The sequence below is a fragment of the Xenopus tropicalis genome, chromosome 5 (assembly GCF_000004195.4).
Source record: "Xenopus tropicalis strain Nigerian chromosome 5, UCB_Xtro_10.0, whole genome shotgun sequence".
Lineage (NCBI taxonomy): Eukaryota > Metazoa > Chordata > Amphibia > Anura > Pipidae > Xenopus > Xenopus tropicalis.
Genome location: NC_030681.2, coordinates 44,690,861 through 44,718,797, shown reverse-complemented (window position 1 = coordinate 44,718,797; position 27,937 = coordinate 44,690,861). Strand labels below are relative to the sequence as shown.

The 27,937-nt window shown below is 37.9% G+C and overlaps 1 protein-coding gene across 4 annotated transcripts in view; it reads right to left on the bottom strand.

The window, feature by feature from the left end:
- Positions 1-5,261: 5,261 nt before the first annotated feature.
- plekhg1 (pleckstrin homology and RhoGEF domain containing G1) overlaps positions 5,262-27,937 on the bottom strand; it is a 127,189-nt gene continuing 104,513 nt past the window's right edge. For 3 of the 4 annotated variants that reach the window (XM_018094253.2, XM_031901989.1, XM_012963786.3), the window contains 12 exons: positions 25,422-25,553; positions 23,261-23,443; positions 21,673-21,768; positions 21,078-21,164; positions 17,858-17,891; positions 17,469-17,564; positions 16,274-16,312; positions 16,059-16,081; positions 15,108-15,317; positions 13,837-13,944; positions 11,564-13,196; positions 5,262-8,805 (listed from right to left, as the gene is read on the bottom strand). In XM_018094253.2, coding sequence (XP_017949742.1) covers positions 7,718-8,805; positions 11,564-13,196; positions 13,837-13,944; positions 15,108-15,317; positions 16,059-16,081; positions 16,274-16,312; positions 17,469-17,564; positions 17,858-17,891; positions 21,078-21,164; positions 21,673-21,768; positions 23,261-23,443; positions 25,422-25,553 — 3,729 coding nt within the window. In that variant the 3' untranslated portion in view covers positions 5,262-7,717. The remainder of the gene's footprint in view (positions 8,806-11,563; positions 13,197-13,836; positions 13,945-15,107; positions 15,318-16,058; positions 16,082-16,273; positions 16,313-17,468; positions 17,565-17,857; positions 17,892-21,077; positions 21,165-21,672; positions 21,769-23,260; positions 23,444-25,421; positions 25,554-27,937) is intronic. The other variant, XM_018094254.2, reaches the window with a different exon arrangement.

Below are 27,937 nucleotides of genomic sequence, written 5' to 3'. Positions count from 1 at the left end.
TTCATAACCTTTAACCTTTGTCCCCCCAGTGACCAGCTGTGAAAAGTTTGGGGACACTGGCATTAAACGTGTGAGAATGGCAGCAGTTAAAATTTCCCCACTAAAATCAATCAATGAAATGTGATTGGCTGTTGGTGGCTCCGCCCACTATTTCTGACCCCCAGTGACTGAATGTGAAAAGTTTTGGAACCCTGGCATAAATAGTTTGAGAAAGGCAGCATTTAAATTTAAACCAAAAAAAATTCAATGAAGTCTGATTGGCTGTTGCTGACTCCACCCACTTTTTAAAACCTAAAAATGCAGTCCCCTATTGACCCTGATGTTAATATTCTGAGAATGGCAGCAGGTTGAATTTTCCCATTGAAAGTCAATAGGTATAATCTGATTGGCTGTTGGTGGCTCCACCCACTTTTTCTAACTCCGAACTGCAGTTACCTGGTGACTAACTCTGCAAAGTTTAAGGGCCTTAGTATTAATTTAAATTTAAACAGCATTTAAATTTAAACCAAAAAAAATTCAATGAAGCCTGATTGGCTGTTGGTGACTCCACCCACTTTTTAAAACCTAAAAATGCAGTCCCCTATTGACCCTGATGTTAATATTCTGAGAATGGCAGCAGGTTGAATTTTCCCATTGAAAGTCAATAGGTATAATCTGATTGGCTGTTGGTGGCTCCACCCACTTTTTCTAACTCTGAACTGCAGTTACCTGGTGACTAAATCTGCAAAGTTTAAGGGCCTTAGTATTAATATTAAAAGAATGGCAGCAGTATAAATTTAAATGTATGAAGTCTATAGGTAAAATCTGATCTGTTGTTGGCCCCGCCCACTTTTCTAATCGTGGAACGTAGTCACCCAGTGACAAACTGTGCAAAGTTTGGGGACCCTGGCATTAAACATGTGAGAATGGCAGCAGTTGAAATTTCTGCCCATTTTTCTAACCTTGAGTACATAGTAACCCAGTGACTGCAAAGTTTGGGAATCCTGACATCAAACCAATAAAATTCAATAGGTGAAATCTGATTGGCTGTTGGGGACTCCGCCAACTTTTTCAAAACTAAAACTGCAGTCCCCTAGTGACCAACTGTGAAAAGTTTGGGGACCCTGGTGTTAATACTGTGAGAATGGCAGCAGGTTGGATTTTGAATAAACACGCAGGGGTTTTGCCCCGCTTGCACTTTACTTGTTGTGCCGGCTGAAATAATTTCTAGCAGGTTGAATTTCCCTATTGAAAGTCAATAAAATCTGATTGGCGGTTGGTGGCTCAACCCATTTAAAAAAAATAAATTTCAATAGGTGAAATCTGATTGGCTGTTTGTGGCTCCGCCCACATTTTCTAACCTTGAACTGCAGTTACCTGGTGCCTAACTCTGCAAAGTTTGGGGACCCTGGTGTTATTACTGTGAAAATGGCAGCAGGTTGAATTGGCCCCTCCCACTTTAGGTCATCCAACAAATGTTGCTGTTTTATTCGGGGGGTCCCTATGATTATGTTTTTTTAAGTTTGGAGGGTGTAGATACAAAGCTGTAAGACTGGTAGCAGTTTGAAAAACTTTCCTTTTAAAGTCAATGGGAAAATTGGGGTGTTCGGATCGGCGCCAGAAAAATTTGGGGGGTGGGATCCCTTAGAAAAGCACAAGCAACCTGCTCCGCTATAGGGCGAAGATGTGTGGGGAGTTAAAGTGTTGTACCCCTAAAACTGTAGGAGGAGTAGCGTTTAGAAAATGGGGGGGCGCTAAGAAGAAAGAAAACGTGGAAAAATAAGCTGAAGTTGAAGAACAGTATGTTGGGTTTTTCAAACCAACATAATTATCATCTAGGTAACTATTATAATGGCCATATCATAAGTCGCGCCAGAGCCTGTTAGAAATAAAGCATGAGCAGCACCAGTCAATATAAAAAGAAATTCTTTTATCCCCAAAACTGAAATCAGTCCAACAGCCCAAAACTGCAAAGTATACCTTACCTAAGTTAGGGTATCATATTATAATATGTATTAACTGATTCTGGTCTGTCATTTACACAATGAAATGTTTTCCTAGGGAATGGCTTTCACAAAATGATTATTTTTGTTCATTAGCTAAGTATTATATGTCTAGCTTCTAGGGCCCTCTACAAAATGCTGGCTGTGCCAGATGGTATTGTAAATTGTGGTAAATTGTTGTATTTCTCTTTTTTTTTAATTTGGCATCAGATGCCATACAGTTTTTAGCCAACATTTTGTCTATTGATAGCACAAGATACCCTGACAGATCTATTACAATATCCAAATACTTGGCCTGCATACTGAATCTATAGATACCATACAAGTGGCCATACATGTATATGACTTCCTTCCCTTGTTCCTTTTGTTTGAGCTAACTGCCTGAACAACTGCAACTGCATGAACTAAAGATCAGTGCCAGGCCAAATGCTTACTGAGCACAAGGCACGCCCCCTGCTCATCAAACCCCTCTTACATTCAGCACCACCCTCCTGCTCACAACCCCCTTTTCCCCTGCTCCTTAGCAATTGTCACTGATGCACCATGCTGACATTGGGTGCTACATAGAGGCCAGAACTCTGCCTACCCTTAGTTCCAACTTCAATAACAAGGTATGAAATATAGAATTTAAACCAAGGGTCACCACATTGTTTTGGCAGCGTTAATTAATCATAACAACATCAGAAGTTTATCTTGAGACTTAAGGCTGATGGCAGACGTGGCGTAGGGCTGATATTTTCAGCAAGCGGAAAAACACTTGGCGAAAATACAGCCCTACGCCTGCTACTTGTGCCTGCACGCAAATGAATGAGATACGCTCGGGTGCAGGCACATGTAGCTGATATACGCAAAAAAACGTGAGACTTTGCATTCTCTTGCGTGTTTTTGCGTATATCAGCTACATGTGCCTGCACCCGAGCGTATTCCATTCATTCGGGTGCAGGTACAAGTAGCAGGCATAGGGCTGTATTTTCGCCAAGCGTTTTTCCGCTTGCTGAAAATATCAGCCCTACACCACGTCTGCCATCAGCCTAAATCTGGCTCATCTCATATAGTTGGTTCCATTGAGCATTTGGTCACTTTTAATTACATGCCTTACAATTAGGGATGCCCTGAACCCACTTTTTTGGGTTTGGCTGAACCCACCCTGCCGGATTCGCCAAATCCTGAATCAAATCTGAATAATTACCATATGCTAATCTAAAAAAAAAATTTCACCCTAACATTTCACCATTCCGGATGCTAATTAGCACAAATTCGGATTCATTTCAGCTGGGAACGTGGATTCGGCCAAAACCAAATAACTCAAAAAAAGGCTGGGTTCAGCCCGACTCCCGAAACCGAATCCAGGAATCAGTGCATCCCTACTTATAACCCATTAAGTAACCACCTTTCTTGATAGCACTCGAAAAAGGGTTTCATAGCGATTCGGAGCGATAAGCAATTTGAAGTAGTATCGTTGGTTTAGGTACTGGCAATTTATATTCTTCTCTATGAAGAGGCAAAATGAGCAACTTGTCGCTGAAACACACTTTTTAAAAATCGCAGCGACTAATCTCTGCGTGGGACATTAGCCTTCCCCAACGCACTGAATGTTATTTCTCATTAATGTAATTGCTAATTTCTTGCTTATTAGGAAAAGACGAGCGACTTGTTGCTGGAACACGCTTTTTAAAAATCGCAGCAACTAAATCTCCCCCTGGGACATTATCCTTAAGCAGAGACCTACAGGGTTATCAGGGAAGACAGGCACAGAATTAGCACTAACTGAAATCAGAAATACCATTATGGGGACCTGGGACCAGGGCTGGAACTGCTTCTTCTGCCTAACCCTATTATCAGATTTTTAATCCTAGATGCTGGATGAGGGTGTGGTGATTTGTGATGTTTAAGAGTGGTCACCCCCTCCACTACCGCATGGTGTTCCTGCTCATAACCCCCTTTCCTTGTCACCCCCTCCACTGCAGTAAATGTATTTTAGTACACGTGGCAGGGGAATTATTTTATATTATTTATAGGCATAATTATTACTATTTATAAGCAGAAATATTTTATGTAGATCTGTGTAATAGAAGAGTGTATACAGATGCAAAGTACAAATACTGACTAAAACAGAAGGGAAAGTGGGCCCTGATCATAAGAGCTTACAATCTAAAAGTAGAAGAGGCCATGACATACAAGGTGTGAGCTTGGGCCAGTTTAGGAGGCAGCGAAGTGAGACATATAGTACCGAGTATTGCACTGAGCCTCTCCCAGGGTTTGCCCAATAAGATCCAGTTGAAAGGAGCTGCATTTGAGATGCTTAGAATTATCAAACAAATGAATCAAACGAATACTTGGCTTAGTGGCAATTGTTCTGCCTCTTCAATCTAAGCATTGCAAGTGTGATCTCTATAACTTATCAAGTTGTCTTGAGACAGCAATAACTTACAACCTCAGTAGTGTTGGCAGACAGTTGACTCAATCAGAATGGCACCTTGGAGATCATTGAGAAGCTTATTCCAAACTGTGAAGATCTTGATAACAGTGAACACTCAGATAAGTCAAAAGATCATAATATGATCCACTCCAGCAAATATATGTGTGTACATAAAATGGAGTCTAGAGATACTGCTGGGGGTGGAGTTAACCACACAGGCAGAAAACTGAGGAAACTACGGGGGGAGAGATGGGAACAAATGAAATGAAAGGCAAAGCATGAAACAACAATGCATGTGTAACATGACAGCAATATTGCTGACAGGTTCCTTAATATACGGATATCCAACCTGTGGCCCTCCAGATCCTGATGAGGTGCAGCTCTCAGTGAATGCAGAAAGCATTTGGTGGTTGCAGGGGTAGGGGGGGTTTGTACAAGGATATCTGTTTAGTGTTAGCATAATGGAAAGGGCATGTTCTGTGGTTTAACATTTTACATATTGTAACAGTTATAATAATTTTACATGAATTTCTTCACACAAGGCAATGAAACCCAATAGGATTGTTTTGCCTCCAATAAGGATTAATTATACCTTAGTTGGGATAAAGTACAAGGTACTGTTTTATTAAAACAGAGAAAAAGGAAAAAACTTCTAAAAATTAGAATCATTTCTTTAAAATGGAGTCTATGGGAGATAGCGTTTCCGTAATTCGGAGCTTTCTGAATAACGGGTTTCCGGATAACGGATCCTATACCTGTACTTACAATTCACAGAGAACAGAATTAATTACATTTACATGCACCTTAGTTAGACCCCAAATCAGCATAAAATGAAAGCATATAAAGCACACTACACGTTATACCAATTGTAAAGAATATTTATTTATTAGACAAAAACAAGACTCTTAACCTCAGCCACCATTTGGGTTTTCATAGAAAAAAAAAAATCACAAACTAAAATAATTTAACACTCAACAGGACCCAAAATATACACAATACATCTATAAACAAAAAAAAAACCTTTTATACATTTGCTCAAAGGCGACATGTAAAAGCTGATATCTGTAACATGCATTGCTCATCTAGAATTTATTGTGAAAAACGGAAGGACTTGTTAATCTACATAAGCATTCATATGAATTACACAGCCTGAAATACATTTTTTTACATCCATAACTACAAGGTATTTTTTTCAAATACAAAAACATTGTTTACATTTACAATATACATCATCACAACTGGCCTTTTATTACAAATATCATTGACCCTAGTTTAGCACACAGTTTGCTGCAGAATTGTTGATCCTGAGATCATTTGAATTTTGCCCTGCTTAGAACAAAAACCATATAATATCTTAACCATTTATGCCAAACTTTACTGCTAGTGTCCAGCTAATTCTGAAGACCAGTTACTGCGAAATAGGCACATGCATACAGTACTTGATTTATTTAACTTATCAAGGGAAATCTAACTGAACTGAGCTGTAGATCAGAGAAAGAGACTATTTATCAACACTGGGCAAATTTGCTCACGGGCAGTAACTCATAGCAACCAATCAGTTATTGGCGTTTTTCAGCCAGCTGCAGGTAAAAAAAATTCTGCCCATGGGCAAATTTGCCCAGTGCTAATAGTTTACCCCAACTTAGTAATCCCTGCCTCTTTCTTGGCACCCAGAATGGGCATTAGTGAAAATGTTGGAGATACGGTGCACATATTTGGACCTTGAAAAGTAAACATATACATACACATATACATACATATAAGACTTTATGCTGTGATAATTTGAGGGTGTCCTCCTATAATTGTACATAGAGTACATGAGAACTGGTAAAATACACACAAGGATGCGTGGCCTCAACTTTTAAGTACAATCACAATAGAAATGTATGATAATGAATAATGTGTAAAACTGGAAGACTAAAGAAAGCATTTGCCAGCTATTATGGCATACTTCGTTTTTGGACTACCACTATGACTATTTAGTTATTACATATGAGCCACTCCTCTTTATTGTATGACGATGTCATGGGCCCTCATATAACAAATACACATATACAGAGAATCCTATAAATCCCTAAGAAATTGTATTGGAGGAGAAAGTATGGACAGTATACTGTTTAACACCTCCTAAAGCCCCACTCACATGTTTAAATGTAAACTACCTGCTGTACATGCTTCTACATGCAAAAGCTGTGTGAAACATACGTTGGAAGAGAAATGCATTAGGTACTAAATGATGTATAGAAAGATAGACAGTTATAGTACTTCTTTGTCTTCAAAGTGCTTCTGCACCAGAGATTTCACTGACATGACCCAGAGACCTACTTGTGTGCTAAATTTTAATGACAAAAGAAAAGCAAATGTAATTTATACATGGCAAGATGGAAGCACATACTCATTTTGTTGAGGAGACAAATTAGATGATTAAAGTGCTTTGGTCCCTTTAACTATCATTATATCTGTAGTTTAAATACAAAACATTTTTAAGAGCATAAATACATCAGTCAATCCTGAGTGGAGACTGAAGTCTATGGCACAAGGGAGGATTTTGTGTATTCTTCCTAAAATGTGCCATCCTGAAACTGCCCCTTTGGCACTGAAAAAAACAAAGACCAAAACACTTAAAAATCTGCCTATGTCTCTGTACCATAGGCCCAAGGCTGCCTATAGTAGGAATTAGGCCAACAAAGGTAACAATTAAGAACCTAATGGCTATTCTTGCATTAATAGATAATTAAGGATAATTTTGCTTGGGCCAAAATGGAGTATGCCATGGATTTTATTGGCACCATGTCTGACTGGCAACTGTATATTTTCATTTTTAAAGTTGCTAGACTGCAGAAAAATAATAATAGATTTGATCATTTGTAGACCAGTAACAGCTGCTTGGCCAGAGTGGCTGGCCCTGCTTCATATTTATGTGGAAAATTAGTTGGTTTGTTACTGGCCGATGGTTAATGCATTCAATAGCAATCAATATGCAAAGGTAAAAGAACACGGGTCATTTTAACTGCTACTATTTTTCAGGACAAAAACAGTGGTGGTTAAAACATGGACATGTGGTGGACTCTAATGTAAGCATTGATGGGAAGATAAAAACTTTGTGACCCCTGCTGTTTCCCACCTGATTACCCTGGTAGAGAAAACACCCTGTGCGCCAAAGACTAAATGCATAAATCACACTGCTATGCATCAAGTGCAAATGCATGAAATAAACAAATATCCACGTGAAATATAGGCACTATTATACTGTGCGGCACAATATAAAGCTGTAATACTATACACATATTTTCATATTACTCAATTAAAATGGTTTTTAAGCAAAACTACTTGAGCTGAGACACTGAAATTTTTCTCTAAGTGACTGAACAATATTTTGCTGATTAGAAGGCGTTGGTCTCCAGAGATAGTCATTTAGTTTGTCTGCATCGTCATAGGCTAATATATGTGCATCAGAGAGTTCCTTGCTGTTGTAGGACTTGACTGGAGTACTGGGCACGCTAAAGGAATAGGTTGGATTTGTACTACAGTAAGTCTGAGTAACATTTGGCTTTCCTTTTACACTCATTTTAAGAGCCTGATGAGAATCAGTCTCTAACTCATCCTCTTCATCTTCTGACTTGATCTCTACATAGTCATCATCATCGTCATCTCCATCAGTATCCTTAAAGTTAGCATAATAGTTGAGCGTAGCTATTTGAGCATTAAGAGAGGACAGTGTGTTCATGACCAAAACCTTCTGGGAATCTTGCAAGGTAAGATCAGAGGTGTCGTCTTCAATTTGGGATTTTCTTTCATATCCAAGATGACCAAGATCTGTAGGCCTTGTAGGTTTTAAGATGGGCTTTGACCGCTGTGAGTTTGTTGCCAGTCTGTGAGAGCCAGATGTCCTGTTATGTAGCATACTAGATGAAGACTGTGATCGAATATAAAGCTGAGGTTCTTTATTCACTATCCTTTCTGGTGAATTAGAAGCACAAACCATTTGTCCATTTTCACTATGCTGCTGGCTTACGCCACTCCACCTTGACTCATGCGATGCATCCTGTAATGACTTTGACAAAGATGGCACTGAACAAGCAGCTGTAATGTTTCTGTGAGGGCACCCAGAGCCAGGTTCTGATAAATCCGTTTTTGATTTAAAATCCTTTACATCCGGCCATGTATAAAATTCTGCCCCACTTCCATTAACAGACTGTAAACCAGTGCTATTTGATTGGAGACATTTACCTCGCTGTTGCCATTTAGATGGAGAGGACGGTTGCTGGCAAGTTGGGCTTAATGGAGAGTAACTTGGAGATGCTACTTTGTGGGAGTCTTTCTTTGCTTCCTTTTGCATCCTTATGGGGGAGTCGCGAAAGATAATCTGGTCATAAAGCTGGGAATACTCGGCAATTCTTGCACCTATAAATGATAAATACACATAGGATTGTCAATTTCCTTTATATTTCTTCTCATTTTAACATAGTGCTATATGAAAAGAATACAGTTAGATAATATATTAAAGCCTTAAACCCTACAGAAAGAAAAAACCGTAACCAATACACCCTAACAAACCCTAATAAACTTTATCAAAAACACTTATATTTAATGTATATCATCAGGAGTTATAATACTCTTGCCAAGAATATGAATTCATTGCCAAACCGTACACATTTCCTAGAAACCTAAGTTTGACAGATAATTCCCAAACCATGCAAAATGTTAGCATTTCTGATTAAGCATTTGTAAATAGCCTTTCAATATCACCTTAAAGAGATTACCTGCTCTAAATGTCAAACAGGCTTATTTTGAGGCAAGGAATTTAATCACTTTTCAAATGTAAAAACAATTTCCTACGTATGAATAATCAGAGATTATAGTTAGATCATTTGCAATAGTTTCTTACAGTTATGTCAAGGTAAACCCTTTTATGGCTCATCCTACAATGAACTTAAAGCATTTACTGTTTAAACTTGACTTTTTTAGGTTGTTAAAACCATAACCAGCATTAAATGGTCATCATGCCTCTTTGTGCTACTACTGAATAATACTCCGATATGAAGTCACAGACGACACAAAAGGAGTGTACCTACCAAACACATACAGTAACACATACAACCACATAAGTGTGGTTTAGCCTAACAAAACTTGGGGAAACTGTGACAAATGTTATTCATATATTATGCTGATAAATTAGTGATTAGTTAGGGAGTTTCTTTGTACACTGTTTGAATAATGGTGCCATATCCACTTTATGTCAGTTACTTTGGTACCCAAAATAAAACGATATTATGTGACTTCACAAGGTGATTCAGGCACAAGAGGGGGGGACCTTGTTTCAGGTTTCCCTGTGGAAAATTTACCCCACTTTTAGGTCTGGTAATACGTATAAAAAAAATTTAGGGAAATATATTGACATGTGGCTGTGATGTTGTGTAGGTGTACGACATGGGGGAGCAAAAAAACATATATACCAACATCAATACTAATTGTAGATTTTAGTATCACAATAGCCTTGGATACTATGCTTGTTCAAGAACTCATCCAAGGCCCTCTTAAAGGCATTAACAGAATCTGCCATGACAACATCATTCAGAAGGGCATTCCACAACCTCACTGCCCTCACCCTAAAAAACCACCTAAGCTGCTTCAAACTAAAGTTCGGTTCCTCTACTCTAAAGGGGTGACCTCTGGTGTGCTGATCCTTTTTATGGGAAAAATCCCATGTCTATAATCCCCTTTAATGTACTTTTACAGAGTAATCATGTCCCCTCGCAAGCTCCTTTTCTCCCCAACCTTGACAGTCTAACCTCATAGTTTAAATCTTCCATCTCCCTTACCAGTTTAGTTGCACATCTTGGCACTCTCTCCAGTTAATAAATATCCTTCTTAAAGGAGAAGGAAAGGTAAAAACTAAGTAAGCTTTATCAGAAAGGTTTATGTAAATACAGCCATAAGCACTCACAGAAAAGCTGCACTGAGTACTCTATCAAAAGAAACACAGGATTTCTTGTCTCCTTTTCTGTAAACATGTTCTTAGGGCATCTGACTTCCTCTCTCAAAAAAATCCTTCATTCCTGGGGCCAGAATCTGTGCAGTTCTCTCCTCTCTCCTGCCCCCCTTAAGAATTCATAAACCTCACTCCCCCCTCCCTTAGGAGGAGTGTTATGTGAGCTATAAGGGCTAGACTGCAAACAGAAAGCTATGAACACCAAGCTAAAATGGCAGCTGCAATCGGAGAAAGCTTCTAGGGCTCTTTACTCAGGTATGATAAAGTTTTCTGCAGAATAAATATAGTGTTCTAGGTGGCACTAATGTGGCAAATCTATTGGCAGTAGAATGCCAAAGTGACTTTCCTTCATCTTTAAGGACTGGAGGCAAAACTGCACTGCATACTCACAGTGAGGCCTTACCAGAGACTGATAAAAAGGGGCAAAATTATGTTCTTATCCCTAGAGTGAATGCTCTTTTTTATGTAAGACAGCACTTTATTTGCTTTAGTAGCCACTGAATAACATTGCCTGGAATTAGACAACTTATCTACAAAAATCCCCAGATCCTTCTCAATTAAGGATCCCCACAACACACTACCATTTAATGTATAACTACCAAAGTGCATAACTTGGAACTTACAGTTTAGCACAGTACTTCTTATGCCCACCTCCCAGTCATTAATAAACAGGTTAAAAAGCAAAGGCCCCAGGACTGACCCCTGCGGTACTCCACTAACAACATTCACCCAATTAGAAAATGTTCTATTTACCACCACTCTTTGTAATCTATCCTTCAGCCAGTTCTCTATCCAAATACAAATATTATGTTTCAGGCTAATATTTCTCAATTTTATCATTAACTTTCTGTGAAGTACTGTACCAAATGCTTTAGCTTAAGTCCAAGTAGATGGCATCCACTGCCATTTCAGCGTCAAGTTTCCTGCACACCTCCTCATAAAAGGCAATTGAATTAGTCTGGCAAGATCTCTTACGCATAAAACCATGCTGGCACTAAGTTATGGTATTGTGATTTGCAATGTATTCAAGTATCCTATCCCTTATTACCCCTTCCAAAAGCTTTCCTACCACTAATGTTAGACTCACAGTGGGCATGGCATATAAAAACATTGCAGGCTACTTCCTGCCCCCAGATTTCATCTTGGAAATCAATTGAAAAAGTTTCCTACCAATAGCACAGCCTCCTTGTTTCTTCTCTTCCATAATAGCTGCAAGATCCTTCGGTTTCATTTTCTGTGATTTGTAAAAGGGCTGTTCTTGTTCTGGGCTTTTCATCTTTAAAAGCTGGTTGGCTTTTTTTATTTTTTGACTATATTGGCGAGCCATCATAAAAACCTTGCTTTTTGATTTATCAGTGCTCTCTAAAGTTTGAGAAGAACATGTATCTTCGGAATAGGGAATAGTGCTGTTTGAAGCAAAAAGGGGTGATTCTAGAAAGCCTGTTTCACTTACAATGGAAGTCCTCTTAAGACTTAGTAATGAGCCACTATTTGAGCTTCCACAGCTACTATTATCATTACTTATTTGTGAAGTATTCAGTATTGTCCTCTGTGAAGGCAAATCTTCTGGCAAGCACAATGACGACAATGAATACTCCATATCTTTGCTGAAACAAGGCATGTACGTTACATGGCGCCTTTCAAGAACGTCATCTTTGTTTACAGGGAATGATGCTAAAAGCCGTTCACTTTTTTTCTCCTCATTCTTCTTAATGTAGTTTTCCAAATCATTCCAGATTTCATCTACTTCCTCTGACAATTTATCTGCTGCAGACTTATGTGATACTGAACCAGCCTTTGAAGAGGAATAACAGAAATCTCCATCTTTCACTGGTACACGATGATCCAGTGATTCATCTTCGCTGAACTGTAGGCTGTCTTCGGAAACAAACCTATCAAGCTGATCACAAGACTGAAAATCAGTGCCCAGAGCCAAAAAATTGCTCCGTTTAGAATGCAATTTATGCTTTACATGCTCCAGAGATTGTTCTGGTAGCTGAATAGAGTCATAAATGTTTTCCTCAATTATTCTGAGTTCTTGTGAATTTGAATTGGACATTCCTTTCTTTAGATTTTTCTCTTTATTTAGGATTAGGGAGTTCCTGGTTCTATCAAACTGTTCTCTTAGTCTTCTAATACTAATGTCTTCTTGGCTTTGAGAATCCCCTCCTTCCTTATTTATAGGAGCATCAGAATCATGTCTCCTGGTGAACCCCATCTGTTTCAGATCTTCATAACTAATATTGTCATAAACATGTTCAATGTCATCAATGGTTAAGTCCTCATTAGAGCCAAGACAAGTAAAATGTTGATGACGCTCATGTGAACGATTGAAATGTTCATGAGGCCCCGATTTATGATAGTGGCTACGTTGTCTTGCAGAACAAGATTTATTCTCTCCAACACTACTTGCACGCCTGACAATTTTGCAGGAGGGGTTTGGTATTGTGTCTTCTTCCATAAGACCAAGGTGCCAGCTACATGGCCGGCTTGATGCCACTCTTTCTTCCTGTGACCATGACGATTCCAACCTGGTTGCAGATTCAGACAACAGAAACATCTGGTAGTCATCATCATCCTCCTCATTTTCCTGTGTAGAGCGTCTAGAAGGAAAGAGGGCTTGTCTAATTTGATGATCAGTCCAGATGTTCCTCAGAGCACCAGTACCTCCAAGGATATTCATAATCAAAGAATTGCTCTGTTGTGCACCATTCTGTCTGCTTGGAAGATGACCACTGGAACTTGGAAAGATCTGCCCTGTATTCAGCTTTGTTGACTCTTCATCTGACTGGCTTTTTGATATCTAGTGATACAAACAAAACTGTGATTAGTCTATCAATTATAAATATTGTATTATAGTTTCCAAAATAAATGTATATAAATATTTAAACATTTATTTAACATCAATAAAATCACTGATACAGCAGTTTTACAAAGAGAGCTTTTTGAGTTAATCTATAAAATTAAACGGAAAAGATTCTTCAGTGAAATTGATGTTTAAATAATACCTGGCTTTAGACAAATATTTAAGGATTTATATTAACTGGTAGGAGTACAAATTAGCTACAATAGAATTTGAAATCATTTGTTCCCTTCTCTTAATGGACTGTTAAAAAAGAGATCTAGTTCTACCCTGTGTTAAGTTTGCTGGTATCATTTTTAAAGGGTAACTATTGTGAAGAAATATAGTACTATTTCTTCTTTGGTATCCCCCGCTCTCAGCAATTTCTTTTTCTACATGCAGTAATCAGAGATTTTTATTGAAAGTTAGCTCTAACACATAGATAGTTCCCCGTCTAACTCCATGTACATGTTCTACTTCATATTCAACTATAGGACATATAACCAGCCGCCTTTTCTTCATTGCTTCTAAAAGTGACAGCAAAATATACTCTATTTCAGATATTATCAGATAACATTAATTAAAGAGAAACCCTGCATACCTGGCTCTCACATACACTTAGATTGATACTTCTTCGCTTCTCAACATTCTCTGAAGCTTGGCTGTTAAGTCTTTTTCTGCCACCTTTAATTTTATGCTGAGAGCTCAGCTGTGGGTTTAAAAACAAAAAAAAAGTTAGTAATTTAAAGGGTCTAGGTAATCCTTTCTATCAGGGGAAAGTCAGTAAGCTTGTGAAATCAATCTTTACCAATAAATCCACACTAAAAGTGTTTTCTGAGGCCTTGGTAATGTAGGTAAATTAAGAGAACTTAAATCCTTAGAATGCCATTTCCTGTGTTACTGGTGCTTATGTCTTTTGTCATGCCATTAAATGTATCTTACTATTAAGCTTCCCTTTTAATCCCATCAGAGATTTCCAGTACTTTACAGTATACATCTGAAGGGGATCAGAGAACCCTTTCCCCTGTTTTTCTGTCTGTCACATCATCCAGCCCAGCTACAGACTGGGGAGGAACCCCATTGGCTGGATGCCCCAGTGCACTGTTGGGAGAGAGGAGGTGTGCCTAGGTTTGGAGCCAAAAATTAGGGGCGGTGTTTATAAAGGGAGCCCCTGTTGTTTTGCCAGCTTTTGGGAAGAGAGATCCAGAGCGAGTAGCCAGTGCCAATTGTGTGTGTTTAGACTGCAAAGACTGAAGTCTGCTGGGCTGCTGGTGATTACAGAATCCTCTGTGGAATCTCCGTGTGTGTCCCCTGGTGAGGACAGGTATTACTCAATTGCCTGCTACGTGGGAGCAGCTGCCTTTCCAAAGGGGAAGGTACTCTGGGGCAGGTAGTGCTACCTGGGGGGACTTAAGAGCTCTTGGTGAAGGGACTGAACCGAATAAAATGGTTGTGGTCTATCCGGATCCAAAGTTGGGACTAGGCACCTAAAGAGACTGTGCTAGGTGTGGATAGACTGCACGGGTTCCTCAGGGTAGGTTAATCAGTTATCCATAAAGTTGTTTTACATTCTATTTCAACCATTATATAAAGTTATCCTTGCTGCAAAGTGTGTGCTAATAATATTTCCCAGTGGAAATCCCCTTAAGATATGCTCCTCAGTGTCCACTAGGTGGAGGCACTGCGCTAAAATCCCAGTTCCCAACATCTTTTACATTTGCAAAGAGAACTAAAAATCTCCTGGTCTTAACAAGTATACAGCCCAAAGAAGTGAGTGTGCCAAGAAAGGGTTACACGTCCTTTTTTGTAAATGCAAATATTAAACAAATTTAAATGGCCCTGTTTAAGTACTACTGGTAATTATTTTCACACCTGTTCAGACTCCTCTTCATCATCTGCGTCAGACTGCTCCGCTGGCCCAAGGCGCACACTTAGACCTTCTTTGTTGTAGAAATCTTGAGACCGGGTCATATTGCTGTTGTGATTCATTGAGCCACCTTTTCTCATCCCAGACCCACGAAGCAGATCACTTCCACTGAGTTTAGAAGCCTGGCATAGCAAATTGCCCTGTATGCTACTTCTCTGTGGAATCAGTTGGTTACAAGAAATAAGAGTTACATTATTGAATATCACAGTATCTCCAACTAAAATGATTACTAGGTTCAGCACTCTCAACCCACCCGGTGGTTTCAAATACAGACTGCAAGATGTATAGAATAAAATGTATAATCTTCAATACTAGGATTATTTTCCATAAAAGTATAAATATAACGTTTTTAGTTACTGGTGAAAGACAGGATAAAAGGTTAAAAAAAACTGAAAATTAGAAAATGAAGGCCAAATGAAAAGTTGCTAGTCAATTTATATTATACTAAAAGTAAAGCTAAAGGTTAACTGTCCCTTTAAAATGACCATCATGCAGTAATGAAAGAGACCATTAAAATCATTTTCAAAAGAGAGTAGAGGAAGATTAATATGAGGAATGTAACTAAAATAAAATGATTAAAAATACACAATGCAAACAGTTTTCAGACTCACAGCCTGAAAGTACAGTTTTATTTAATTGCTAAATTGATGGCCTAGAAGAGTTGTTAAGAAAACAGGAAATGGGTTAAAAGCTTACAGGACCCTATAAGAGGTTATAATAACTATAAAGAACCCTGAAATGGGAATGCTATACAAAATCAAGTATTATTTCTGTTGCGTGTATCTGAAGGGACTGCCAGTAGCCCTATTATAGGCGAGGAATACCCAGGCCAAGAATATGTCATAAACAGATCACACTACAGCTTATTCACATGCACATTTCATATCTGGGCTTACCTTTTGCATCTCTGGGCTTAAACCTGAAAAGCAACATATGAGAATATAATTAGATTAGTACAGTACGAATTAAATTATAGATATAGGTATATATATATATATATATATATATATATATATATATATATATACACACACACACAATTTAAAAATAAAATTGAATACTATTGAACTGATTCAAATACACAGAAAAATAACAGTGAAAATCTACTCACCATCTTGCTTCATGACTTTGTGTAGATTAGACGAAGGTTCTGAAAAACAAAGACATTTAATAGTCAGGAAATTATTTTGGAAATGATGAACTAAACACAAAGGTTAATTTTCAAGCCTGAAGTACAGGTATTGGACCTGTGTCCAGAATGCTTGGGACCTGGGGTTTTCCAGATAATCTCTGCTAGTAGCTCATCTGAAGATTATGAATACTAAGGCTGATTCAGTTGTAACCTGATCATTGTTCTATGTTGGGGTGGTGCTTTCCCCCTTTCTTCTATCATACAAAATAATAATTAAAAAAAAAAATATAACTATTACATTTAACATCTGCCATGCACTGGCCAATCCTGTAACATGGTAATTTAATTTTCAAACCTCCAACCACTAACTAACCAACCAATATCAATGATACATAGATATTTGTTGGGATTAGCCGGCCAGCATATAATTCATAAGAATAATACTTTGTACTAAATAATCGGTGTGTATGGCTGGCCAGCTTAAAGGGGTAGATCACCTTTAAAATTACTTTTACTATGTTATAAAGTGAGCAATTTTTAGCAGCTTTTCAATTGGTCTTCATTTTTTTTATTATTATTTGCCTTCTTCCTGCAATACTTTTTAAGCTTTTAAATGGGGGTTACTTATCCTGGAAGTCAAAAAACGATTGCTCTGTGAGGCTGCAAATGTATTATTATTGTTATATTTTATTACTTATCTTATCAAACCACTGCTTTATTGCTAAGTTAACTTTGACTCCAGCAACAAGACAGCTGCTAAAACTCAAAACTGGAGAGTTGCTGAACAAAAAGCTAAAATGACAACACACAAAGATAAAAAAACAAGACCAAGAGCAAATTCTCTCAGAATATTACTATCTACATCATACTAAAAGTTAATTTAGGTGAACAAGCCCTTTAAGACTTATTCATTTAATAAGCAGGATTTCTATACTATAAGAAGCCTTTGAGGGATGTTGATATTAAAGGTTGAAGAGAAACAGAAACTGTGCAGCTAAATTCTATAATTAAATGCTTTGTTTCTATGTAGAAATTGGGGTCTACAAGGTGGAAATTCTTTAACCAGGTAGTGGGTTGTTTCCCCTTATTGGCATGTGTATAAGTGTTTATGCAACTGTTAACTTCATAATGGTTATTTTTCTACCGAACAGTTTTCAAGGTATAAGATATATACCTGACTTTCTTCTGACTCTGCATGATGCGAGATCTTCTTTCAAGTTTAAAGGTGATTTCCGTTCTCCCTCTGGGGTATAGGAGAACCCGGGATGATCTGGACAATCACAAAAGAATGTTAATTAGTGCTTTTGCTCTAGATGTATGAAAGAGTGATGTGTGTGAGCAGGGCTGTAATTACAGTAAATGTCTGTATGCAGGGAAATATCATTCAAACGTAATTCAAAGGATTAATGCTAAAATGTCAAAGCCTCAAGTTGTGTTTTAGTCATGCTGTCAAAAATATTCCTCCATTAGTGATCCAGGGAACAGGACTGGGCAGGTCTGAGTATTCTCTAATCATGTTTTTCTGGGTTAGATTGTACAATTCTGGTAAAGGCAAGTACTTACGTATAGCATCCATTTCCAAAATTGCTTGTTTAGCCTATACAGAAAGAGAATATGTAAGATTTTTGCAAGCCAGCAGTACATATAAATAAATATACATACATATATATATATGTACATATATACATATACATAAGCACTATCAGTTTATTAATATGTGGTATCGTGGCATGTCAGCACCTTCATTTTAATCTGAAAGGCTAGTCCTACATCAGATCTGCTAATTAAATTCACTTTAATCCCCATTAAACTCACATTGTAATCCAACCCCTCCCTCAGAAGCCATCAATTTACAATGCAACAAGGCCAGGAAGGACTGCATGACAACTGAGGAATTAGAGTTTAGTGAGCAGATTTGATGTAGGACTAGCCTTACCAATTAAAATAAACGTGCTGACAGTCACACGCATTTCATTGTATCTGCATGGAGCTATGGAAGAGAGAAAATCTGCTTTTCTCCACTAGCCTACAAAATGCAGATGGAGAGAAGCTGCTTAAATCTGCAGCTCGATGTAGCTCCATTGACAGGCACAGCGTTAGCCTGTGTATCTACACAAAGAAGAGATCAGCCCAAAAATGCATGCTTACACATTTTTTTGCATCTCTGCTTTTGTGTAGCTACAGCTGATGCTGTACTTGTCAGTGCAGCTACATGGATCTGTAGATGAGAGACAATCCTCTTTTCTCCACCTGCCCACGAAACTCAGGTGGAGAGAAGCAAATGGTATGCCCTGTGTGACTGTAGTCTAAGGCATTTTGGAAATTCATCAGAACATCATGGTTCCCTTTTAATCTGCAGAATCAGTGTTGTGGAAAATTATTGATGCACCTTTTCTATACAAGCCCAACTAGATGAACAAAAAGGGAGGGTGAATTATGCCCTTTAATGAGTTATTTGCTTACTATACATATGTGTCTGTATAAAGTCCTTCCAAAGCTACCAGTTACATTTAGAATTTTGACCCTACAAGGTATTACTCATATCTAAAATACATCCACCTAGATGCAAAATATTACGGACAAAAAAAATGTTGCTGCTGCAAGTAGAACTGATTCATTATAAAGACAAATGCTAAGCCAATTAAATATGGAAACAATAGCCACTAGATGGCGCAAGTTAATTATGATCCTAACGCATCTGTGAATTTTGTGCCAAAATGCTTTATCGTAACTGCCAAATTTAAAAAAAAGTTTGCCAGACAATATTTTCCCATAACCTACATAAATACACGTCATTACATCATTTTCAGCTAATAAACCAAATATTTCCCTTTTTCTCTGTGGCTTCTGCTGGCTCATCCTAAGAACCATTGAAGTTAAAGCTTTCTGTAAGGATGGTAGGATCACATAAGCAGCATGTCACCCACTGGCATTTAGGAAATGTTACTTCTGTTTTTAGATTTTCCTAGGCCACAAAAGTTTTTGCCAATATAGTCAATGGATACTGGTCTCCACTGGGGGAGAGCAGAGAGCAACGTTTTAGCATTTGAGGGTTGAGGAGGAAACTAGCCAAATTTCACAGCCAACCTCTTAAGAAGGCCCCATATATTTCTGGGCCACTTATTGTATAGTTTGACCTATGGCCAGCAATGGATATGGGCAACTTAGATGTTTTTTTCATGATTGCTGAATGCATGTGGGGGTGCATTTAATGCTGTGATTTTATTTATCTAGCTGACTCAAAGACAATAGACCTTATATATCAAGTGTAAGACAGGATGGGCAAAAACATGGTGATTTGCATCCATATTTTGTAACCTTTGCCACGGTGTGAGCATGAAGGCATAATGATTTCTGCTCCTAGAATTGAGTGTGGGAGCAGCACGTTCCTTTGAATACAACACAAACATTTCCTCTGTGAGTGAACACTCTTTATATGTGTATGTATGTATGACTTTATTTATAAAGTGCTTCAAGGATATGCAGCCCTGCACAATCTTGAAATATATTGTAACCTCTATTTCAGCTCATTAGCTGCCTTCCCGGACTAGTACCAGTAGAAAATGGGTTACACTGCACTCTCTCACACAGAATGGGCCTTCGCTAAGTGGAAGAGGAAGGTGAGGGTGTTGTGCAACTACACCTCTCTTGCTGCTATGCAGAAAAGTGAAAACAGAGGGCGCCAAAGGTTCTTGCAAACAACAAAATAGCAAGTGTTTATTGAACACCCACAGGGTTACTCACAATACAGCTTCTCAGGGGCCAGTGGTACAAGCAACACCACATACAGAGTGCAATACAGACTGACACTCCCCTGCAGACAGACTTGGCAGGAATCTCCCTTCACCTCTGCCGCACCCAGTAGTGGATCCCCTGAGGGAATTCTCTATCCTGATTCCCTATTCACTTGGATCCCTACACTACAGGCAATATGGCCTGGGAGAGATACCTCCAGCTGAGCTCAGAACTGCTCTTTCTAGCTCAACCCACTCCTAGAGTGGTACTATATAGGGAGCTACACCTGTCACTATCTAATGCCTCATTCACGGGGCCCTCTTCCCCGACTTTAACTGGGCCTGGGCCCATGCACAGGGCTCTCAGCAAATATCCACCCTGTTCCTCAGGTGAAAACAAACAAGAAGACGCCACTCCTCTCCCAGCACTATACCAAAGTGAGGCAGGAAATGGTCACCATACCTTCTAGCCAATAGCACACATATGTTAATGAACTAACTTAGATACATTCCCTTCCGCCTACCAACTAAGGGAGCTGAACCTGTAAGGATTTAAAGGCACAGGGGCCATTTAACCCTATGGGTCCCTACACAATAAATACGTATAAATACAGAGAGATGCCCTGTGGTATGAGACACAGTAGAAAGGAGGTCCTTGCTCTGTAGAGCTTACAATCTAAGTTTGTGTACATTACAATCCTCATAACTTTTCTTACATTTTTTCTAACCACAAGAACATCAGACTAGCCCTATTTATTTCTCCTGACAATTTCCTCTGCTTCATCATAGTCAGAAACTGACCAGAAGGTGGTGCTGTTGTAACAAAATTAATTCATTCAATTTTACATTAGTTTATTTTTAGGGATGCACCGAGTCCAGGATTCTGCCTTTTTCCGCAGGATTCAGATGCAGCCAAATTCTAGCTGAACCAAATTTGAATCCTTAAAATCACGTGACTTTTGGTTATGTGAACATGGAAGTAAACATTTTTACAAGGCTCTGAATGCCAATTACCCAAAATAATTAACACAATAAAACAATAATATTACCTTTGCTGGGATTTTCGCTGGGTGGTTTTCAAGGATAAGTCTCTTCAAATGCAAAATCCAGAGCCTCTTGTCTTGCTGTGACTTTGCCTGCCAAACAAACAAACAAACAAAGGTCCATTACAACAGGTTATCTAGTGTGCAACTACAGAGCAAAATGTTAACAGGTAGTCAATGTCACTTATAGAATATAAAAGAGCTTTGGCTCTTGTTATGTCAACCACTTAGGGCCGTGTCACATGGGGAGATTAGTCACGCCATGACAAATCTCCATTGTCGCAGGCGACTAGTTTCCTCGCAATGCTATCCCACTGGCTAGAATGTAAATCGCCGGTGATATGGCATGCGCGGCGCCGCGATTTGCCGAAGTTGACTTGAGAGGAAACTTACCTGATTTCGGCGCCGCGTATGCCATCCCACCGGCAATTTAACTAATGTCCCTGTGTCTCACGGCCCTGTGGCCCTACTGTATATTAACATTTCATTTGCAATGTGATCACCCAAAAACAGAATTCATTAATAATTTACCCATATGCATACAGAATATAATCTAATACAGTGCCACTAAATATTAAAAATTGCGCTGTTAAGGCCTTACCTGTACTGTGTGCTGTAGCTTTGGGTTCTTATAATGGAAGACACTGAAGCTAAGTGGCTCCTTTGGAATTACTTCAACTAGCATGAGATTGCAACACTGTAGGAAAGAACACACACGAGACTTAATACTGATATTAAACACAGAGCATTCTTTTTTTATATATATCTTTTATGGAGTTTTCAGGTTCAAGTATTGCCAGAGTAAAATTGTTACATTAGACTCAGTATAGTATGATTACAGCGACATTGAACCTATAATTACAAACTATTGGTCTAACAGGTATAGTATATAACAATAACCAAACAACATCTGGGTAGAAGGAATGAAGTACATGGGGGTCCTTAACAAGGTGTGTCAGGTTTACTTAGGAAGCCCAATTTGGCAGATGTTCTAGGGTTTATATAATCAATCGCTAATGAGTTGGTCTACTTATGAGGAGGTTCCATCTAGACCACACTCTCTTCCATTGTGGGCAGTATATATATATATATATATATATATATATATATATATATATATATATATATATATATATATATATATATATATATATAATAATGCAGAAGATAGAAGCCGCACTCACAGGACTTAGTGTGAAAAAAGTTAGTTTATTTTAAAGCGTACAGCTAACGTTTCCAAAGGCTGTGGAAGCAGCCAAAAATGTTAATTGAAGGAGTTTTCCAGCTCATTATATGACATTATGAGCTCATCAGCAGGGTTTTGAGGTTGATTCTTCTCTTTCCTAGGTTGGTGAGGTTGGATAGTGTATCATTACTAGCCAGCCGTAGAGCGTCTGCTATGTGTTTACCCATGATGGAGTGTTCCCCTAGTCACACTGCACACCCAGTGCTAATAGAGAAGCAGTGATAAAGCTTTCTGTGGGCGCAAATCCCCAGCCAGGGGTGATTCACCATTGAATTAATGATGTACACATTCATATTCTAAGACTTTTTGTAATTTGTTTTTATTTTTAGTGATTTTTGAATTAGTTTTTTGTTCAACGGCTCACCAGTGTGGAAATGAAGCAGCCAGGAAGTGGTTAGAATGAGAGACTGTAGGATGAATAAGGAAAGGCTGGAATAAAAAGATAAGTGATAAAAAGTAACAATAACAATAAAACTATTGCCTCACAGAGCAATAGCATTTGGCTGCTGGGGGTCAGTGACCTCCACTGAAAACTGAATAGTCAGAAGAAGAAAAATAATTCAAAAACTAAAAAAAACGAAGACCAGATGAAAAGTTGTTTAGAATAGGACACTCTATAACATACTATGAAAGATAAAGCAAGGCACTGCAACATTAAAATATGAAGTACTATGTGCATTTTGTACCTGACTAACCAAGGACACATTATCTTTTTATAGCTGGGTAATCTTTTAGAAGAATAAAATATCTGTTCAGCTCAAATCTTTTCCACTCAACAATGCCGGTTCCATGCTGCTCTCCCAGTGTTTTATTGCTTTGAAGGATCAGAAGAGTAATACAGTGTGACTGTATGCATCAAAATAAAAATTACTGTTCCCAATTTACAAAGCAAACATTGTTTAAAAGAACAATATGTAGCATAATCAGTGGTCCCGAGTCCTACCAGGATATGAGCCTTGTATGTGTATGTGTCATCCCTTTTCTTTGTGATTAGAAGCAGACGGTCGAACAGGAACAAAGTGCGTTCATTCTTGGCCCTCTGAAAACGGAATGTTCCTTCCAAAACTAGCTCCCCGTAACTTGTCAGATCTGGTCCTTTCCAATTAGTGAGCAAACTCTGGATTTCCTAAAGGAAATGCAATAGGAAAAAGGTTATATTTATCACAAGCCAAGGTGCAAGCTATACAAAGACTTTGGTACCCTTGTCTGAGCAGCCATGAGCTTTTTTTGCCAATAGCCAGGTAAACTTAGCTACATAAACAGCCTTTAGCTTCCAAAGCTGCTATGGTAAAGGAAAAATATGTAGACTACATATTAATGGGAAAAAATCCAAACACTTTCTCTTTTATAAATGCGTGTATACTAGTGATATCAACTGCCACATAATGCTATTAGTTTTATGCTATAAAACATTAGCAAAATGCATTTACTTTACTGTAAGCTGAAATCTAAAGCTTAGCTCAACATTTTGGGAAACCTTATATATTTATAAGTTGGACCAAAACACATGCAGATTGTCATAATGTTTGTCTCAGTGGAGTTGGGCATCCTCCCCCTTACAGTAAGGTTTCAACAGTCAAGATGGTCCCTAATTTGCTGTGTATAAATAGAGAGTCTGCTAAATGCCAGGTCACTTTAAGCCAAGCTTGACTAATTATTAATGAATCAGCATCAAAGCAGAATCAGTGAATAGAGAGACAGCAAAATTACCAAAGAATTAATACTTCTTCCTGCATTCAACAAGAGCCTACAAACAAGAAGCAGACAAAGGGCAGACATTTTGAAGATAATAAGAACCCAACTCATAAATTAACAACATTTTTACTGTGGCTTGCCATCCAAATACACTTGCTTTCAGCCAATAGTTTTTTTTTTTTATATAGCGCTACAATTGTATGCAGTGCTTTACATGGTGTGAACACAAACAGGGATATAGTTATATTAAGTTACACTGGTGAAAGATAGATACTTTAATTTGATCACTGGTTATATATAAATATCTTTACTATGTTTGTTATAGTTTCACCAGTGGCTGAAAAATGTCAAAACAGAGAAAACTGAGCAGTGATTCATGATTTGTTGGAGAGAATTTTGTATTCTTATGAAATAGTGGGGTAGGGTGGAATGAAGAAAAAGTGTTATTTAGGAGTAAATTTTCAGGCTAGTGATGCATTAGTGGTGAGTTGCAGTCACTCTGTTACAGTGACTGGCAGTTTGCAGCAGAGGAAGACACTTAGGGGTATATTTATCATGCTGTGTAAAAAGTGGAGTGAAGCATTAGCGGTGATGTTGCCCAGGGCAACCAATCGGCAACCAATCGGCAACCAATCAGCAACCAGATTTCAACAGTTAGAAAACCAAAACAAAGCATCTGATTGGCTGCTATAAACAACATGACTTTACTTTTTAGACAGCATGATTAATGGAAATCTATTGGTAGAAATTTAGACAGAATTCTGAATTTTAAGTCTAGAGCAACTGGAAGTCAGCTTAGTAATCTGAATAAATAACCAATCAAGGATACAGACAATGAGAAATTATGTACTGAATGAAAATGTAGGTGGCATTTTGTGTTTATTTAAATTTCAATGTCAAATACAATATCTAATGGTGAGAGGTCCAGAAGAAAACAAAACCACAAAATTGCTTAATAAATATGCTTAATTTGCTCCCTTGCGTCAATAACCATATAACGGGTGCCTACGAGGTTCTGTCAGGAGACCATTGGGCCAATGTGTTACAAACGATATTTTAATATCTGTCAAATAGATCCTTGGCCAGGTATCGGTTGGGTGGGCTATTGGCTTTGCCCCACATACTGATCGATAAGCTTCTGAAATGAATTGCAGTTGATTTGGCAACTATAATTGGGCCTATGAATGTCAGAATACGGATAAGAGGGAAAAACTATAACAATAAAAATGTGATAGATAAAGTGGGATGGAATATTTTTTTTTATTTTAATTTTACTTTGATGAATTATATACTGCTTTCAACACTATATCTGTATACCCCTATATAAACCCAGTGCTTTACTGAAAGCTTATAGCACAAAATCCAGACATGTTGAACTGTAATTCTCATTATAAGAAACAGATACCCACCTGGAGCCGAATGTCATGTTCATGTTTCCTCTTCATATCATTTATATGCCATGCAACCCTTTGCATTGTGTCTATGGCATCCAGCACAATGTCATAGCCTTCAGTGTCTTTATCCAAATGATTGGATATTTCCTAGAGAAATATTTTAAAATGAAAACACCTTTAGAAATAAGTAGGGGGCATAAACTAATGTATCCCAAGATCAAGGATGATGTTGCCAGGTTTATTCATAAATCTACAAATCTACATCTTCTAAATCTGATCCTAATATCATAGTGTAGGTAAAATTTACAGCCCTTAATCTATTGTAAATTGTAATTTCCAGCAACTTTCATCAAGAAGTTGTAATTCACATTAAGTGCAAAAAAAGTAGGAAGGCACTCAAACCACAGTCTTCAGTAGATGTATTCTGATATAGTCAAGTTAACTATTCTAAATATACGCAGGGGCAGATTTACTGAAGAGTGTATCCAGAGCGATTCCCAGCAGTATAATAAAGAATTATTCTAAAATAATAAAAGGTGTATTTGTTTATTTGCACAAGTGTAGTTGCCAATCAGGTCTTTGTTTTTGAATTGTACTAAGCTAAATTCTGATTGCACTTGTGCAATGTAGCACCTATGGTCGGAAATCTGCTCCGCTGAGTCTGGTAGAAGTCAGATCACATGACGTGATAGCATGTAGCAAAAATGAGAGTCAGGAGGATTTGGAACAAGCTGAACTCTAGTCAAATCACAGCAGTCATAAAGCACCAGTCATATGTAGAGCTGTTTCTAATTTTTATACCTGCCATACTAATGGAAGTGTCTTTATTTTGATGTTGATTCTAACAAAGCATGTTTAAAAAAGGATCAGCATTCTGTACCAATACCAGTTGTCAAAATGAGGTCCAATTCATCCGTACATTTGATTTCCATGTGACTAGTAGGATGAATTATTCATTGCGGAATTACATTTTTCCCCTTTGAAGATCAGATCTGATTTGCATGAAAATGACACATGGTCACATAATGCACCTGTCAGTCACATCTCAAATCAATCGGATCTGATTTTCATGGTGCAGAAATAGGACATCATTTAAACTGGGTTTTGTCTATTTCTTTTGCCTTTATCTGGCAGAAACGTAAGAAGGCACAGCTTACTGTGTATATATACCAATCTATAACACTGTCACATTTATCACAGAGCGTAACAAAACTATATACAGGTATTGCATTATATTATATATAGCATTGTTCTATTGATGGATATAAATTCAAGTAAACATAAAAATGAATCTAATTTTCCTTAATGGCAGCTAAAGCTTTAACGGATTATACTTTTATAGCACATGAATGTTGCACCAATGCCCACATACATAGAAGTATGCAAAAAAAATTGTGAAATGCGGGTACCACAGAACTTTTTTAATGCAACTGCGCCTTTTTTTACACAACCACATATTATCCAAGGCAAAATTTTGCGGACGTTTTGCAAAACAATTCACAAATGACGAAATGAGGAATTTTACACCAAATCCATGCTGGGTGAAAAAATTCACTCATCACTAGCCATGTGCCATAATTCTTCAAAGCATTTAGCTATCCTTTATAAACATAACATAAATGTTATGGTCATTCCAGCCCTGCAAATGTGTAACTACTGTAGTTAGGCGATATCAACAACAAAACATAAGTATAAGCAGAATCACTGCTATTGACTGCAGTGTTATAGCCTATTCTAGCAGCCTACATATTCCATTTATATTATCCCATAATGGTCTCTAAATACCCACACATTACATAACTCCATAATACATCTTGCCAGTATCTGCAAGGTCAGATGATATTATGTCATACTAATGAATATTCACCATCACTTAGTATAGATCTGACAGGCAAATGCAGATTATCCTGCTACAAAACAAAATCCTATAACAGAGCTGCAAGTAAATCTTCTTTGGCTCTTCTCAAGAGCAAGGTATTTCGGCCCGTCCTTTGCTGACCTCCTTACTGGCTTTTAGCCTACCCTACTTCCTATTAGCCATGTTGTTCCAGCAGCCATCTTTCATTGCTACTAGAAAAAAATATTTGGCTATCTCTAGAACCATAAACAACAGGTAGCTCATTGGACTTGGACTTTTTTTCCAATATCTCATTTTAAGCATGTTTCTTCTATACAGTATGCACATATGGCTGTCATTAACTGATGCAAGACGACAAGTAGCCTTGCAAAAACATCAGTGAATTGATCAAGTGATGAGTTAAGTTGAAAAGTAAATATTTGGACAATATCTTAATTTTATTGAAGGGAAAATAATGTTTGTTTATAAAAAGGTTCAACATTTGTCACTACATATTCAGTAAACCATATTTACTGTGAGGAGAGGTTATTTTGCTCAAGCAACCTTATATATTTACATAAACTGTTTATTCATATTATTGGGAGTTGTTATACCCCATTACTCAATAAGTTAAATTACCTGCTCCAGGGAAACAGTGGCCAGTAAGCAAATTGCCATGACAAACTGATATATA